Raw genomic sequence first — 16,686 nt, forward strand, 5'->3', positions numbered from 1 at the left:
TCATCACACATTATGCCAACAAATACGGTTCACACAAAATAAACAGGAGTGCTTATTATCTTCAGTCAAATCATCCAACAGCGTGATAAAACATTACATTAACTAAGTGATTACCTATTTAAAGTCACAGCAGAGTGCTTAATATTTTATTTTGTGAATTATCAATGAATATCACTTTATCCCAAGTAATTATTGATGGTACTACAATACAGATTTTTTAAAATTAACTTCTTCAGAAAATTAGAATCCATCATCAGGATTATATAAATAGCTTTTCTTTGCTGATTAAAACTAATTGAACAGGCTCATGCTTATTTGCAATCTTGATGGGTTTTTTTATTGTTGTAATTCAAACACCTCATGTCTGCCTCGCAAGAGGGCAAATGACATTTAATGAAATTCTTACCAGAAATGTACCAGAATACTTAACAAAATGCATCAATTAGGAATACAGCATCTAGCCATATCTTTCACATAATACTGTTATTGACATCTCATTTACAGTTTGAGTGGAGAATGTTTGTATTTTCCATTACAATGTGAGTCAAGTACACACATTACAATTCATTTGTGAGTGAAGATGAATTCAATCATCATTTTGGCATATCTTTGGGGGTGTAGCATTAAAAGCAAACCCAGGTCTTCAGCATTTTGCTAATACACATTATCATGATGTACTGTATGAGTCTACAGCGGATGGAATGAGCTGAAAAACAGCCGTGTTGTTCAAGATCATTCAATCTTTAACACTGACATGAACGTAGATTAGACATCCGACCATAATCTGCAAACATACCTATAAAAAATAAATAACATAGAAAGACGCTAACGTAAGAAAAAAAAACACCCCCAGTATGCCAGACTACTGTATGTTTAAGTAGCATGCTTACACCATAAAGTGGAATGCTTTCATTCATTGGCTAAACAGAGAGTGGGTTGTACCGACAGGAGTGCTTTGATATTTAATTGAGTGCAGTTTGATGCAAATATATAGATAAAGAGAATGAATTGCAAGAGGAAAGTAGTAAAGAATCAAATTGATAACAAAACTGCATTCACATAATTCTATGAAGAACTTCCAGTACCAGATAGGCAATGTTGTTCATGTCTCCATCATACACTCAGATACACACACACACAAAATTTATGGATGGTGTCTGTAGCTTGGCTCCAGTGTTGTGATATCAGAAGGTTAGTCAGTGTTCATCTGGACACGGGGCTCCTGTCAGGTAGCCATTGGTCCCGTGAGTTTTGTTGGTCCCATTAGTGGCATTGCTGTGGTGCTTCTGATTGGGCGGAGGACTGTCATCCTCATCAGAGCTGGACTCGATGTCACTGCGGTCGTCTTTAGACACCTGCGCAAATAAATGGATGGTTAGGGCTCAGAGGTTGTTTTTTTTTTTTTCATTAAAATTCTTATTATCAGTGCCATTATCCGTGGCAGTCATGTGTGACGGCATAAGAAATGCGCTCATGTGTATCGGGGTCTGGAGGTAATCTATCAATCAATGCAAAGCAACAAGCTCTAATTACCATATAAATCTATTTGCAAACTCTAGATCTGCCAAATGTGGGGAAATCTGGACATGCTGTTATATATAATAAGGTGCCATATGAACATTTATCCAAATCAGCTCCTGACAAGTGCATCTCTATGTTGTCATCAAATCATCAGTTTGAGCAAAATTGAAGAAAATATTCAGGTTGACAGGTGTTTTTGCAAATAAATAAAATGACAAAACAACTGGAGAAAATATTGTTGCAATATAGGGTGATGGTGAAATGGAAGACATTAATGAGCCACATAAGAAAAAAAATGCACTTAGGTTAGGGCTGATTGACAGTCAGGACTATGATGTATACAAATGGTTACATGACTGCTAGTGAGATGAGATCGAACTAAACATACAGTACAGCAGTTTGATTGAGCTGTTCCCCCTGTGAGGCTACTTACATGTAAAGGATTCCATTTTCCCGCCTTGAGGATTGGCAGGTTAGCATAGAGAATAGAAAGAGAAAGTCAAAGGTGGCTATTGACAACACAACACTCCATGGTGGCACACATACAGTAAGGCTTCACTGTAATAGCAATACACAGACAGTATCCTAGAGTGCTACCATGCTACACTCACTGATTTAAGAGATATGCAAGCAGCACATGAGCCTATTACGTAACAACAGGCATCAATGGAAGAGTTAAACTATAAAGTAATAAGTGGTGCTATTTTGGGAAGACTTGAGTGAGGAGGGGCCAACTGTGACTCACCTTTCCTTTGGAGATGGCTCGGCAGGCTGTCTTCACTATGAGGTAGGACCAGAAGGAGTGAAGAAGCTGCAGCAGGATCAGAAGCAGGTTGAACACCCACCAGGACGGGTAGGGCCCAACTATCTCCCAGCTCTCAAACAGGGTTGTATTTAAAATCCTACCACAGCAGGGAAAGGGGGGGAGGGAGCTCATTAACAAACACGTTTCATTAATAAACAGAATGCACAAAGGCTCAAAGCACTAGCTCTTCTTGGGGCATTATTGCATGTCGTGAGGAGCAGGTGGGCAAAGACAAACAGAAGCCAGTGAAAAGAAAAGAGGCGGGCTCTGCTCCAGCTCCTCATCCTTCATGTAGCACCTGGCCCTTAGTTAGCAATGACCACTGCAGCATTTTGTTTAAATTTCAACAAAGACAGCGCTAATCTAAATCTTCAATTAACATGGCTAATGGAGTAGAAACAATTGGGAGATAAAAGGCTATGTATGGCTTGGCTTCACATGACATGCAATCAAAACGTAATCTATGTTAAATTTATCCCCAGACCAATTATCACAAATGGCTGTCTGTGAATCATCCTGCAGATACTGAAGTCATGGCAACAGCTTAGAGTAATGACAACTTTCTTACTGGTGTGGTGAGAGGATGGGGTGTGTGTGTGTGTGTGTGTGTGTGTGTGTGTGTGACTAAAATGAACTATGGTATAACAATATTAGAGTGGGAAAACAAAGGCAGAGAACCACGGGGTGCTGACAAAAACTGTTTAAAAAATGCTTTAAATTTGAACTGCTGAAACAGCCCTCTGAAAAAGCCAGTGCATTTCTGAAATGTTACCTTCAGAATATAGAGTATGATTGTCACTTGTAGCCGTGCTTTTTTAATGACCCCAACCTTGTGTCTAGTGGTGTCTGAACAAGCGTTTCTGGGTTGATGAAGTTTCAATGGTATCTCAAGGCAAGACAGACAATAGCAGCTGGCTTATTGGAAAACTAAATCATGTCTCCTTTCACTTGTTAAGGGCGTGACGACAGTGCTGCTGGGAGTTTGACAAGGACATGCAGGACAATTGCGGTATACGCGTTCAAGGACTAAGACCGATTTGCACTCACCTGAAAGCTACGCGAATATATTCAGAATGGTCCATTACAATTGCCATTCACTATCTAATTAGACTTTTAAATGCCGTTAGGTAAAACCCCCCCAAAAATGAACTAAAATATTTACACTGCCTATATTCTCTGGCACAGCAGTTTGAAAGGAGATCAGCTACTACTTCAGTAATGCTCACTAAATGTAATGCAGGTCTTAAAACCATAAAAGTAACAGCACCTAATGACGGAAGATCCCCGTAATGAGAATTCCCTTTGATGTTTTAACAGTCAGGCTCCACTCTATAGATCTGCTTTCAATGATAAAGCAGTAATAACAATAATGATTTGCTTTTCATTTGTTCTTGGCTTTATTGCAGAGGATAAAGCTGCTGTATCCATAGTAACTATTACTTAGCAACAAAATTCAGAGATGTGTCTGACACACAAACCGTTATGGAGAAAGTATTACTACAGCACAGAGATCTTCATGGCTCTGACATGCATTTGCAGGGATGGATCGCCAAAATGTGCAAACAAATTCACAGATCTACAGCTGTGGTTCTTAAGCTTTTTGGCTAGTGATCCCTGAACGATGCCCGTACTTCATATGCAGACTGGTTCAACCAAACAATTCCACAGTTCAACCAAAGAATGATTTTCCTTTTCAGTTTGATTCATTTGATTAATTATCAGAGGAGGCCTAGAGGCTGAAAACTATTCATTATTCACAAGAAAAAGAGCAGAAATTAGAGAAAAATAAGAAATAGACATGATCATAAATTTGTATAATAGAAATATGTGTTTTTCCTACTCCATAAATCATCTCCAAAAAATTATCTTGTGACCCCTTGGGGGACTCCGGCCCCACTTTGAGAACCACTTATCTGCAGCACAGGCCATTAAAGTCTCTCACTGACAGAGATTAAAATCTCTCACTGACAGTATATAAATACATGCAAACGACTAGGCTAACACTATCTCAAAGAGGCTAACTGTCGACAGTCACACTGATGCAAATGATAGTACACAAAAAAACTGAAAGAGACTTACCAGACAGGATAGACTCCCAGTCTGGAACTTATGAAGAGAATTGCAAACATGGCAAACAAAAGGTTGCAAAGTGCCTGGCACTTGGCATAATTGGCCATCTTAGCAGCCTGGAAAAAAAAAGATTCACAAATTAATTCAAATATGTAAACTGCCTGAAATATTTCACTGTGAATGTAATTAAAATTAAACAACTCTTGTATCCAGCATCAAAGGTTGACAGCTAACTAAACTATATCATAATCTTGTTAATGTACTCCAAATGTACTGTAGCAATATGATGCGGTGTGATATCTTAGTAATATTACATTTAGAGATAGCAGAGCATAAAATCTCCCTCAACACCCCACCCACACACCCGACCATCTTTGCATCCGCTCGCCCATCCATCTACCCCTCTGTCCATTCACAGCAGTTATTTGTATCACCCATCCTCACCTCCATCAGCACATCTGCGGCGTCGTGGAGACACATGACCAGAGTTCCCACCCGTGCCATGTTGTTAACATAGGAAAAGGTGATGAGGGAGATTGTTGCCAGGTGGTGCAGGAACATGATCAGGAAATCCTGCGGACACAGTTGCCAAGGTAACGTCACACAACTACAGTGAGTAGGCCTACTTTCAAAACTGCCTCACTGTCATCTGAGGCACAGCATGGAGCACATACCCAGAACATTCAGTACAATACAGCAACATGTGACAAAGTGAAAGCCTGACTGTGATGTGGCGGACATGACTGCTGTGTGCACACTTACAGTGACATCAGCAGCCCCTGTGTATTTTCAGTGACGCAATACCATTGTGATAATTCTGTACTGTCCAAATGACAACACGTCACGCCACCTAATACTGCCAAATACACTGAATACATTGAACTATTATGAAACACTCAATGTATTAATGTAATGTACAGTACACACTGGATACAATTCCTTCCTCATCTGATGCTGTCTTTGTGTCAAATTGAAATATAGCTTTCTCAAAATATGAGGAAAATTTTCCCAATTTCTCCACTAATCTAGAAGAAATCAAAATCATAGAGAAAGGAGAATCGCTCCAGTTAAATATGAATTAAAACCATCAGTACTGTAGCTAGATGTCATGTATGACAATATGTAGCAGTTTGGCTTTGGGCCAACTTTGGTATGAGCGACTAGTTTTGGGCTAGCCTGGATGAGAGCTCCAGGTGAATGAGGCTGCGCACAGATGGCATGGAGTAGCATTCCTCTAGCATCCTTTAGCCTTTAGAAATATCTCACAGCAGCTGTAAGCAGCCAGAACCAGCCCAAAATGGCAGGAGCATGAGAAGGAGGATGAGAAGGAAGAGTAATGCTGCAAGATACAGGATGAAAGCAAGGCAACAGTGTGCAGGGAGAACATACTGGAATTGGCAGGGGATGCAGAGGACCTCCTCAGTGTAGTGGTGTGCATGAAAAAACTGAAAGGAGAAACAAAAACAGACAACATGCCAACAGTCAACAAAGAGATGACAGAGTGAAGGCATACACAGCATGGCATCATGGGGTTGCTGTGAGTGCAGTGAGTGAAGTGTGTTGTGGACAGGGGCAGAGTGGGGGGCGGGGCGGAAACAGGAACAAGACTGTGGGTGGGAGGCATGCAAATTGATATTGAATGAACCAAAACCAGAGTGTAACCGTATTCAAAAGAACCAGAAAAGAAAATGAAAGTGGGTTGAAGTGGGTTGTTGCCCATTGAAAATGTTTGTATGAACTGAAACTGAATTTCAGTTCAGTTCTTACAGACACTGACCAAGTTTGACCTTTCAAACCTTATAGACGACATGCAAATGACCACATTATTTTCTCTGTTCCTGTCACTTTAAGTCGACTGTCTGGTTCTTGATATCTCATAAATATAAAGTGCCTGACACCTACAGCATCTTGTTGGAACCAGTGGAAGCAAGTAATGTTTAACTGAACATTTAACTGAAGGAAAGGATAAATCCTGCATGTGTTTGTGTGTGCTAGTCTATGGGTGCATAAACTATCCTATAGCCTTCTTTACATTGGAGAATGTGCGTGTATATCCCATGGATTATTTCTTTTTACTCAAAGGATTAAGCAGGAACGGGTCACAAAACTAGGCCTCATGTCAGCCCAGCTGTCTGCTTGACCCTCAATTAGCATGTTTCCTTTTAATTCTGCATGTAGTAGAGAGGGATGATAGATTAGAAAGGTGGAGACCCTGTGCAGACATTAAAACTCTTCTGTCTATAATCAGATTTTACCGTTCCGGCAAACGTTATGCATGTTTGACTCCTGAACCATCAAGATCTAACTTGGACTGTATTAAATGAATATTATTTGTACTATTCCTTTTTCAGCATCATGCATTATTTGTTTGCATGTGCTTATTTCGGCTGGCACCAACCAACCAGGTCAAGTTCCTGACAGATTTAGTAAAATTAAGTGACCATCACTTCAGTGGCACCATTCTTCAAAGTACTCTATGATGTCTGTGTAATGTGTGCTGGAAACACTGTCATGTTGCATATTAAAAAGTAATTTCATGGTAATTAATTGAGTTACCCAAGAAGTGTTATGGAAACAAAACAAACTCCACAACCTCCCATAGCTATAGGGAACGCTTTAAGGAAAGTTTTATGAAGTTTGCTAGTAAATTCCACTCCTAAATATTAGGAGCTAATACTAATCCTTTTCTTTCTCACAATGTTCTGTGATTTCACACATCAGAGAGAATACACTGAGGCAGAGGAACTGTTCACAAGGAAATAGACTAAACAATACAGAGGCACGGAGACAAAAAGAGGAGGGATGAGCGCAGTCAAACAAAGATAATGTTTTTCTTCCTGTGAGAGCGCTACTGTGTTAACCTGTAGTGGTATAAACAAAACTGAATTTTCTAGATAATATCCACTCAAAACTGTGAAGTGTCACCCTTTGCCTAACCGCATGCCTTGTAACAGAAGCACGAAATAAAAAGATTCCATGTGTTATCATAGATGTACAATTCATGAGCTGTCTCGGTGTGACTTGTGGTGATTCCTACCTTCCTCCTGATGTCTGTGAATTGGGAAAAGAGTAGGGACAGGTAGAAAGACAGCTCCAGAATATAGTAATAATGGATGTCCACAGTCAGGGGCTGTACAAACACACAAAGCAACAAAGTTAGAATGCTAATTAGATGTTTTGCTAATGCAAGCCATTTGCTGTAGTTGTAGTATCAAATCATAATTCAAAGATTAGTGTGAACGTTTACCTGGTAAGGATAGTTGTACCAGCACTCTTTAGTGTTCCATAGCCACGGAGTCTGGAAAAATAAAAACACTGACTTATAATCAATTCTTTTTAAACCATATGAAACTCATAATAAAACTGGATCATATTATGAAATTGAAAAAATATAACTGAGGTTGGCACTATACTGTAAGTTAAGATATGTTCAAACTAAACAATAAGAGTGGGCTTAATTCACGTGTAAAACCTTTCAATAAAACTGAAAAAGGGCAGGCGCCACTGACTGCAATATCAATGCAGTATTACACTATTCCCAAATGAACAATTTAAATTCTTCTAGCGGTATTGATCCCCAAAGCACAACAGTGCCTGAGGTTCAATATTTCCTTCTTATTTAAGATCCAACACATGGATATCAATGTGACCACAGAAAACTGAATGATTTCCTTAATGGATACCAGATGAAATCAAAGTGGTTTAAATATACTAAAGACCTGCTGTATGAGAAAGGGTTTTGGGTCGGTGCATGCTTTGCTATAAAAGGAAACTGGACCACCAAGGTATATTTATAAGAAGTTCATCCTCAAATCAAGCCCTGAGTTATGAGATCGGGGTGAAAGAGAAGTGTTAAATGTTAAGTGTGATACTTAGGAATGTGCTGTAATCGAACAGTGACTTATCACTGCGACTTAGGGAAGACAATTGAGTTTGCATCTTCTGCACTCTTCTGTAGACCTGCTGCTATTAATAACCCCCCGGGAGACTTGGGCCTGCGGCAGGGATTGCCAGGGAAGGAACTCATTTCACAAAGTGCTTCGTCATGCAACTTGTTTCGTTGAGAAATTTTCCTCACTATGCTATCTCACCTATTGCTCCCTTGATTATGATTAGATTAATCCATCTCCGCCAAAATGGTTTCACTGCTCATTTACTTAAGACACTCCGAGGCAACAGCCACAGCACATTTCACAGCATCAGTGTGGAGAGGCATAAAAAGACAAACCATTCCACAGAACAATAACAATTCAATTTTAATTTCCTTCTCCTTCACCAACCAAGGTAACATTAACAAAGTAGCTGCGAATAGGGAACTACAGTTGTCTCAATGGTAATTCATTCGCAAACAGACAGCGATATCTGAAAAATTGATACTCTGCTCAGACCAAATGGATCTATTATTTAGCATAGCTCACTGGTAGGAATGAAAGACACATTATTTGTCAGCTGCTCCTCCTTGCCCTGCAAGATCCATCATAAATGACCAATAGGTTTTTGTACAAGGTTCCATTACAAACTGAAATGTTTCATATTAGTCAAACACACCAAAACACCCATTTTACTTGTGATTACACATGATTTGGGACAAAAGGATGGTTTGGGATTTTTAAAAGTTTTTTTTCTATGTTAAAACAAATCAGCAGCCCCTTAAGACATTCAAAAAGTTATGGCATAGTTTTTGTTGCTGACCTACTCTGAAAATTGCACGCAAGTCATTCTGTATACCCCCATAAGTGTGGTAATAGTAGTAGATTTGCTTGAAAGGACTTGTATGAGATTTGAGAGAATGGTTTCATACCTCATTGACTTGCACTAAGATTGCTAACAAATGAGGACCAATGAACCAATTTCTCTTTAAGCAAAACTTACCTTTTTAAGGAAACGCACTCCGTAGGTAAATATGTATAGGTAGAACGTGAATCTCCACCTGCAAGAAAAAAATAACACAGTAAATCAGGTTGTGATTTGCTTTTGTTATTTGTCTCCTTTCATGTTGCTCTTCTTTCTTTCTTTCTTTCTTTCTTTCTTTCTTTTTTCCCCTTTTGGTGTCCCCCTTTTGCCAGAATCTAACCAGGTTCTGCGGTACAGTTTTGGATCCACAGGGGAGTAGTGGAGAAGTGAGCAGATTTTTTTTAACCACTCAGACCAATTAGTGCAGAACAAAACATGCTGCATCACATCCTAAAATCATACAATTTAGACACATTCAGAAATATAAATATGGGCTGTGGACAGTTAAGTTATTTTCATACACAACTTATATACTCCATCTGTGGTTTTTGGCCGTAGATGCAGCACACTGTGGCATACAATCTGCCCATCATGCCTGCAGTCAGAAATGTGCAGTGCCGTGGTGTGAGGTCCTCTTACATCCCCACGTCTGCATTCCAGTGTGAGTCACTGAGGCTGGGACACCACCGACTCCACAATGGCGTGGCGCAGAGGGAAAGACGAGACACTCCCCCCTCTCCTGTCCCAGCCCCTGCTCTGTGCTTTACATAACCCTGCCTGCACGTAATGTAACCACAGCTGCACATTGATTGGTAGAGAAAGTTCTGCTGTGATCATGGGGCTGCTGGGCTTACAGGCAGAGACGAAGCTGCTTCAGCTGACACTTCAGTGATCAAAGCCTTGCTGAGCAGGGAGATGTGCACACACCCAGCTCACAACAGTCAGCAACTGGGAGGAAGGATTTAAAACTGGCCAACTAGCAAGAACTGTTGTTAGACAACTGTGGAAGGTGCTTCAGATGAAGCCGTTATTCTTGTTACAGGAAACAAAACCGAATTTAACCGGAATGCTTGAATGAGAGATTCCCTGTTGTCCCTTATTGAGTTTACACAGCTTGTCAATATTTTAACCAATTAGTTTAAATAGATTCTCCCAGTGGGGCCTACTGCACTGTGATATATACAGTATATTGTACTGTATATTCTATGAGATATAAATATTCTGGACACTTCTGAACACACTGTGCCAGCTTCATGAACCAGACCATGGAGAGGAGGAACAAAGTAAAAGTAGCATTATGTGACATGGAAGGAAACATTCACTGACAAGTCTCAGCCAGCGGACATGACAAATGCTGCATAGCATGCCATGTGAGACAAGAGGCTTTGCATACTTTAAAGTCTGTGCTGTGTGGTTAGTTCCAGCTGGCCTTAAATGGTATACATTTTGGCAGCCACAGCCTGCAAACTCAACATGGCATCTTTCAACAACGCTAGAGAACTTTTGCAAGGGACTTTTTAACATGTTGGTCACATCAAAGTGGCCTTTTACATGGACGTTTGTTCAAGACAATCAGTTGTTCGTTTTTTAATGGACACCAGAGATAACATTAGCACGTAACACATGGCCTGTGGATGCTGTCATTATCTACTCTGCTTGATTAACAGTATTGTAAAACCAAACAAACTGGACTAGTCTACCTGGCACTGGGCAAAGATTGTTGCATGGCAACTGGTTCATCAAACACTGCAAGAGTCTGTTTCAAGTGCTGCTGAATCACTGCTATATATGTACAATAACAATGACTCACAACTGCTTTCCCTGAATATATTTTTGCTAAAGTCAGGCACAGATATGTCTTTATGTCAATATCAGTTACATTTTCAGATACAATCCTGATAATTATTGGTTGTGGGGAATAGTAGAATTATGTGCTTTAACTTGTTTGAAAGCAGCTGTTTACTTGCTGCACATGATCTAGCAGCAACTAGCTTATCCTTTTAATTGTGTTGTAACAGTGTTTAATAGTTACTGTGATTCTTGGAATTATGCTTATGTGTTATATTATAAACCAATTACAAAGTGTGTTTTACAAAGCACAATCAGAACAGGCCCATGGCATGTTTCATGACACACTGATTAAAGAGCCATTAGCATTTTATATTTGCCTCATTAAATATTCATGAAACGCACATGCTACCTGATGAGACTGGATTATAAAATAAAAAGATCTGCCATTCTCTACAATTTTCAATTTCTAAAATGTACCTGTATATGTACACAGATGTAGACGGAGGGAAAATTCTGGGGAGCGGCTTTGTTGTGGCCAACAACTCAGTAATGAGGAGGCTGGCTTTATTCCGACTGTAGCACCCAGTTTTGGATTCAAGCAGTTGCAGGTCATTCTTGTCCAGGTGAGCGGACTGAACACTAGCTGCAACTGTTTGCCTTCAAAGCATTCACCAAACGAGAAGTCACAAAACTCTGGCTTTGAGCAGAATACAATTCGGATAAAGGATTGATCAATTCCCTCTTTGCTGCACTTTGTTGTAAGATTGGCAATAATGGCTCTGTAACTCTATAGGCAATAATGGCTGTCCCTTCCATTTTTGTGTACTTCTCCAATTTGGTTTGAATAATAGGCATGATTTCAAATTGCCTTGATGAAAAAAAGCTTGTTAATGGCCAATCATCTTCCAAATGTGCTGCCAGCACTAACTATTTTAGAGAACACATGTAAATGGCTGTTCTAGTAGGAATCTGTTCAGCACCAACATGCCTGTTAGGTGTCAGTTGTGTGTCTGTTGAGCGGCTTCTGAGGGGGCGTTGGTTGGCGTTATGAAAATCACTCATGCACCTACATGTGGGTTAGAGAAACACTGATAATAAGGATATTGGTAATCTCAACTGATATCAGTATGTTCTTATACAGGTGCCCAATGTGTTTAGAGGATAAACCGCCTAGATCCAGTTGTCAGTATCTGTTACAGAATTTGAACTGTCTCTGATAAAAATAAAATAGAACGACAATGATTGGTTAAATTTACCATGTTAGTAGTTCGAAAGTATAGAGAGACATGTATATGTTATGGTTTCATGTTATGGTTTCAAGACTAATGTGACAAGGGAAAGTGTCGACTTAGTGCAAATGCGTAAGTAAGACTAGTCTAGTCCCATGCAATTTTAGTACATATCAAGTATTAACTGAGGCCAAATTTAGATATAGCAAGATAAAATAGTAACTACATTTGCTGATAGTAGGCGCGTGTCACAAGAATAAGATGAGTTTAATATTGCGTGTGCATGCCATTCTATTTCTATTTAGATTCTGTGTATTAGAATCTGCTGCTTTTGGTCATTTCTTCGTACTCAATAGAACTAGAGAAGAGGGAGGATGAAGGAAGATGAGATGAGACAACTAGGGCTGTCAAGGACAACAAAGCGTTCGCCTGCCTGTCCTCACTAAAGACGACTGAGGAGAGGAAGAGATCAGGGAGGCTCCAGTGAAACTACACCGCAAAATTCTTCTTATCATGTCAGTTAGTCTCATATTCAGTCTTAAAGTCTTGTTTTTCTTAAAACAAGCAGTGGGGTGAAATAATTCCACTTGCTTCCAATGCAGTTTCATTTGTTTCAGGAATGTCCTAGTTGATAAGTGATGAGTGTCAATATCTTGAAACAAGACAGAAGAAGTATAAAGAAAATTACACTTGATTCAAGAATATTCTTCAAACAAGTTGGAAATTATCTCACCCCACTGGCAGATTTTTTTTCACTTGTTTTTAAAAAAAGAAAATACTTGATTAACTGACTTGTGGAAGTGGCTATTTTTGCACTGTAGCTGGAAAAGAAACAAAATAATAATAGCTCCAAAATAAACTGATTCTTCATTATTTCCAGACCAAATGTGTCTGCTGCTTGCCTCTTTGTTTGCATAATGAAAAGAATAGACAGCAGATGAGCCATCCTGACGTCTGTGAGACAAAGGATGCTATCAGTCCTCAACAGCTGTATATGAGGGGCTAATTAGAACAGGATTACTGCTGGAAGGACTGTGGCCAGCTCCGTTTGGAGAATTGCACTGTAAGCAACTGAGACAGACAGCATGGCCGAAGAAACTGCTTAAAAACCCAATGTAGTCTGCAGTCAGTCACACTGTGCGCAGATAACAGCTTTGGGTGCAATTGTTGCTTTTTTAACAGAATGGATGTCAGCTAAGCGTGTTCGGGAAGCCCACACATATTCCAGAGGAGTTACAAAGTCTAGTTTCTTCATGTTTTGTCGTCAAGAAAACAGTTTTGCTTTTTGGGATTCCTCTGTGAGTCTGTATTAAGAGCCCAGTGGTCTAGTCAGCCAACAGTGTGCTCCTGAGTGAACAGCAGCCTCAGGGGCATCAGAAGCTGTGAGGCTCCCTGCGCCTCCTACTGCCAGATTGGCTCTACTGGTGTCAGACATGACTCTACTGTGACAGCCACACTCACTCGCTGGCCTCCAACATCACACTGCTAAGTAACTACAATCTCCCTGATGGCAAATGCTCTACTGCAGATTAGCCAGTCCTCTCTCTTACAGCCAGTGTGGTTTTGTTGGTTTGCATTGAGACACATTCTTGCTCCACTGCTAGCATTCACGCTGCCATCTTAGTGAGTCACATATCGTGTAATATCAGCATTTCGGCTGTTAACTTAATTCTAATTCTTGTGTCTTTGGTAAACAATAAACACATTACAGCTTGACAGGTTTTGCGGTGTTGTTCCCAAGTTCATTTGCCTTACATGCTTTCACAGAAGCGGGCGAGGGTGCTGGGCTTCTCCTGGTTGCGGCGTTGTCTGAACCAGCGCTGGATGGTCCGGACGTCCCAGTCCAGCTGCTTGGACAGGCCCTCCAGCCTCTTCTCATCTGGGTGCTGGCAAGACAACATAAAGACTCGTTTAGGCTTGGCATTCACTGTGGTACAAATGATTTGAGGTGGAACAGAATACTTGTGACATTTGTACAAATAAGTATTCAACAGCGGGGAAGACAGGAAACACATGCAGCACCTTGGTTATAGCAGTGAAAACCTTCTCCAAGATGGCATTAGGTTGTGCTTTCTGTGGCCCATTGGTTTGGATCTTCAGGCCCATAGCACATGGTCTTGCAATAAACCTGCAATTAAAATATGTATCATAATACAATTCTAGATCAACACAGAGACAACAGGGGAGTAGTTTGTAATGGGAGTCACCATTATAAACCATTATTTTACAAATACATCATCACCAGTTAGAAAAACCCACGTAATCACCGCTCAAGTACTCAACTAGAAGCACTTACTTTGTTGAAATTTGACTTAATTTGATGTAAAAGTACTTTCTAATCTACTTAAGTAAAAGTAAAAAGTAGCTCTTTTAAAATGTACTAAAAATGTAGTAAAAGTTACCGAGTTTCTTTTTCCAAAAGAAAATATTGTGTTTCAGGAAAAACATACTTAAGTAAAAGTAAAATGACTGATTTAAAAAAACTATTCAAAAAAGTACAATTACATGAAAAAGCTACTCATTTACAGTAAATGTAGTTGCTTCCACCCTCAGTAATCACATTTGGTAAAATTTAATCAGGGTAGAAGTGTTATGGGAGGCATATGGATATGCTAATAAACATATGGCTGTGTAAATAAACAGGTCTTTCACCCCATATCATGTATAAAACCCCAAAGATCAAACATTAGGGCTGTTGCTCTGAAAGGGCCTCACAAATGATCTCCACTTTATAAATTAACATATTTTCTGAGATAAAGAGAAACATCACTGATGAACATGTGTGAGGGATTTTGTAAAAAAAAAAAAAAAAAAAAAAAATCAACAACAGGCCTCACTACTGCCTAAAGAGACACCTGACCCACATATGCATGACGAGCCTTGCTGTGACCATTATGGCTGTGGCTTTCTTGTAAAGATGATTGTACAAATAGCCAGAGAGAGGAAGATGGTGCAAAATGCATCATATCATTATATACTGTTTAGAGCACATTCCCAGTGTAACAATAAGAAAGAAACTACCAGGATTAGTAAAACGAGGCTGTTGTCAGCATGATGCTACTCCGCAAAGCTCTGAAATATGCTTAGGACTGAGAGGACAATAATTGGAGGATTGGGCAAGTCTGACTTGTATCCTGCAACTTGCGACAGGCTGCAATGTGTCTATACTGACTGATTCAAATGGTCAGACAACGTACAATATTACAGGCCTGCAGAAAAAAGGATGCTCATCCCTGGCGATTTGTGGGCTCACCAGATAAGATGCCATTGTTTAGGTTACTGACAGACAAATCAACACACATGCTCAGTGGGCTGATGCGAAATTATTCATTCACTGGATTATCGAGTCGACATAGCGTGCGATCGCTGTTTTATCTCTAAAACAGCCACCTGAATAAATGCATGTGCCAGACCCACCTTTCGAAAACCAGCCGTATCATAAAGATGCAGAAGGCTAAAGGACACGCCAGATAGAGATCCTCGGCTTGCGGGAATGTAGCCTCATCTGTGTTTTTTAAGTCAGCCCAGGTTACATTGTGGGGGAGCCAGAACCTCTCGTTCCAAAACCACGCCAAAATACCGGCCATCGCTTTGGAGCAGACACTTTGACCGGGTCGAGAGCGAAATCGATGGCCCGCTGTGTCCTGGAGGTCTTTCACAGGCGATCTGCAGGCTCTGCTGATGAGATATCTGTGCTAGATCGCCGTCCGTCTATTTCCCCTCAGCTATTCCAGTGTAGGGAAGTAGACTCAATCAGCTCCTCCGCAAGTGATTGGTGCATTGAAATGTCATGCATGATGCAGTCATTGTAGGTTATACCGCCTGTATCACGGCGCAATCAAGGTGAAATTGTTTTTGAATAGCTTCGCATGAGAGTCATTTGAATTTAACATACTGTAGTTTCCCTCATGACACAGCTAAAAGGCATAATGATAGCTTTCTTATCCTGTTTAAATATGTTACTGTTGTGTTGTTTTATGAGCCACAGAAGCAAAATGACCCCCGCCACATAGGCTATAGCATTTCTACTATTTCAGTCAAACCATATAAGCATTAAATAAACTGGGTGAAACAGTGAAATGAAGAGGGCAATAAACACGGCAACACTTTTGTCATGGGCTTCAAGGCTGCCCCATGCTTGGCAAACCATGCCACCTACTGACGGTTTCAAGGCTCTTGTCAGTAGGTGTAGGCCCGACCTTGTAAATAACATTTTTGCCAAAAAAAATGTTAATATTTAATGCTGGACTCGTGAAATGCAACTTATCTTGTATATCAAACAAAACGTGGAGGAAAACAAAGCCAAAAGCCAGTTAATCATCCTTGCACTGTATCATTTTAGTGCAGTCTGCCTTGGTCTTCCATCATATTGCATTTTTTTGGCCAGAAATATAGGTTAGGATGTCTATTAAATTAATATTAGGCCTACATGCCGTGAACTGCCATTTTCCAAAGTAGGAATTTGTTACATCTCAACCCCATATACAGTATATATCTATGTATAGACCTATCTGTCTAAGTTTGCAATATATTATA

General features: G+C 40.1%; 1 protein-coding gene across 2 annotated transcripts; it reads right to left on the reverse strand.

The window, feature by feature from the left end:
- Positions 1 to 335: 335 nt before the first annotated feature.
- Positions 336 to 15,849, reverse strand: cers6 (ceramide synthase 6). 2 transcript variants are annotated; one of them, XM_071538115.1, is made up of 11 exons: positions 15,568 to 15,849; positions 14,173 to 14,278; positions 13,906 to 14,036; positions 9,269 to 9,326; positions 7,644 to 7,694; positions 7,434 to 7,526; positions 4,841 to 4,969; positions 4,406 to 4,512; positions 2,267 to 2,423; positions 1,955 to 1,978; positions 336 to 1,355 (listed from the first exon to the last, which is right to left on the reverse strand). In XM_071538115.1, exons 1-11 carry the CDS (start codon positions 15,735 to 15,737, stop codon positions 1,197 to 1,199), a joined length of 1,185 nt encoding a protein of 394 aa, XP_071394216.1. In that variant the 5' UTR covers positions 15,738 to 15,849; the 3' UTR covers positions 336 to 1,196. The 2 variants fall into 2 exon arrangements, with proteins under 2 accessions (XP_071394216.1, XP_071394217.1); XM_071538116.1 differs by lacking the exon at positions 1,955 to 1,978.
- Between the last annotated feature and the right edge of the window lie 837 nt (positions 15,850 to 16,686).

Source organism: Centroberyx affinis, unplaced genomic scaffold (assembly GCF_046629955.1).
Source record: "Centroberyx affinis isolate AG114_WGS23_722 - 3 ecotype Tasmania unplaced genomic scaffold, CSIRO-AGI_Caff_v1 ptg003208l_1, whole genome shotgun sequence".
In the NCBI taxonomy this organism is placed as follows: Eukaryota; Metazoa; Chordata; class Actinopteri; order Beryciformes; family Berycidae; genus Centroberyx; species Centroberyx affinis.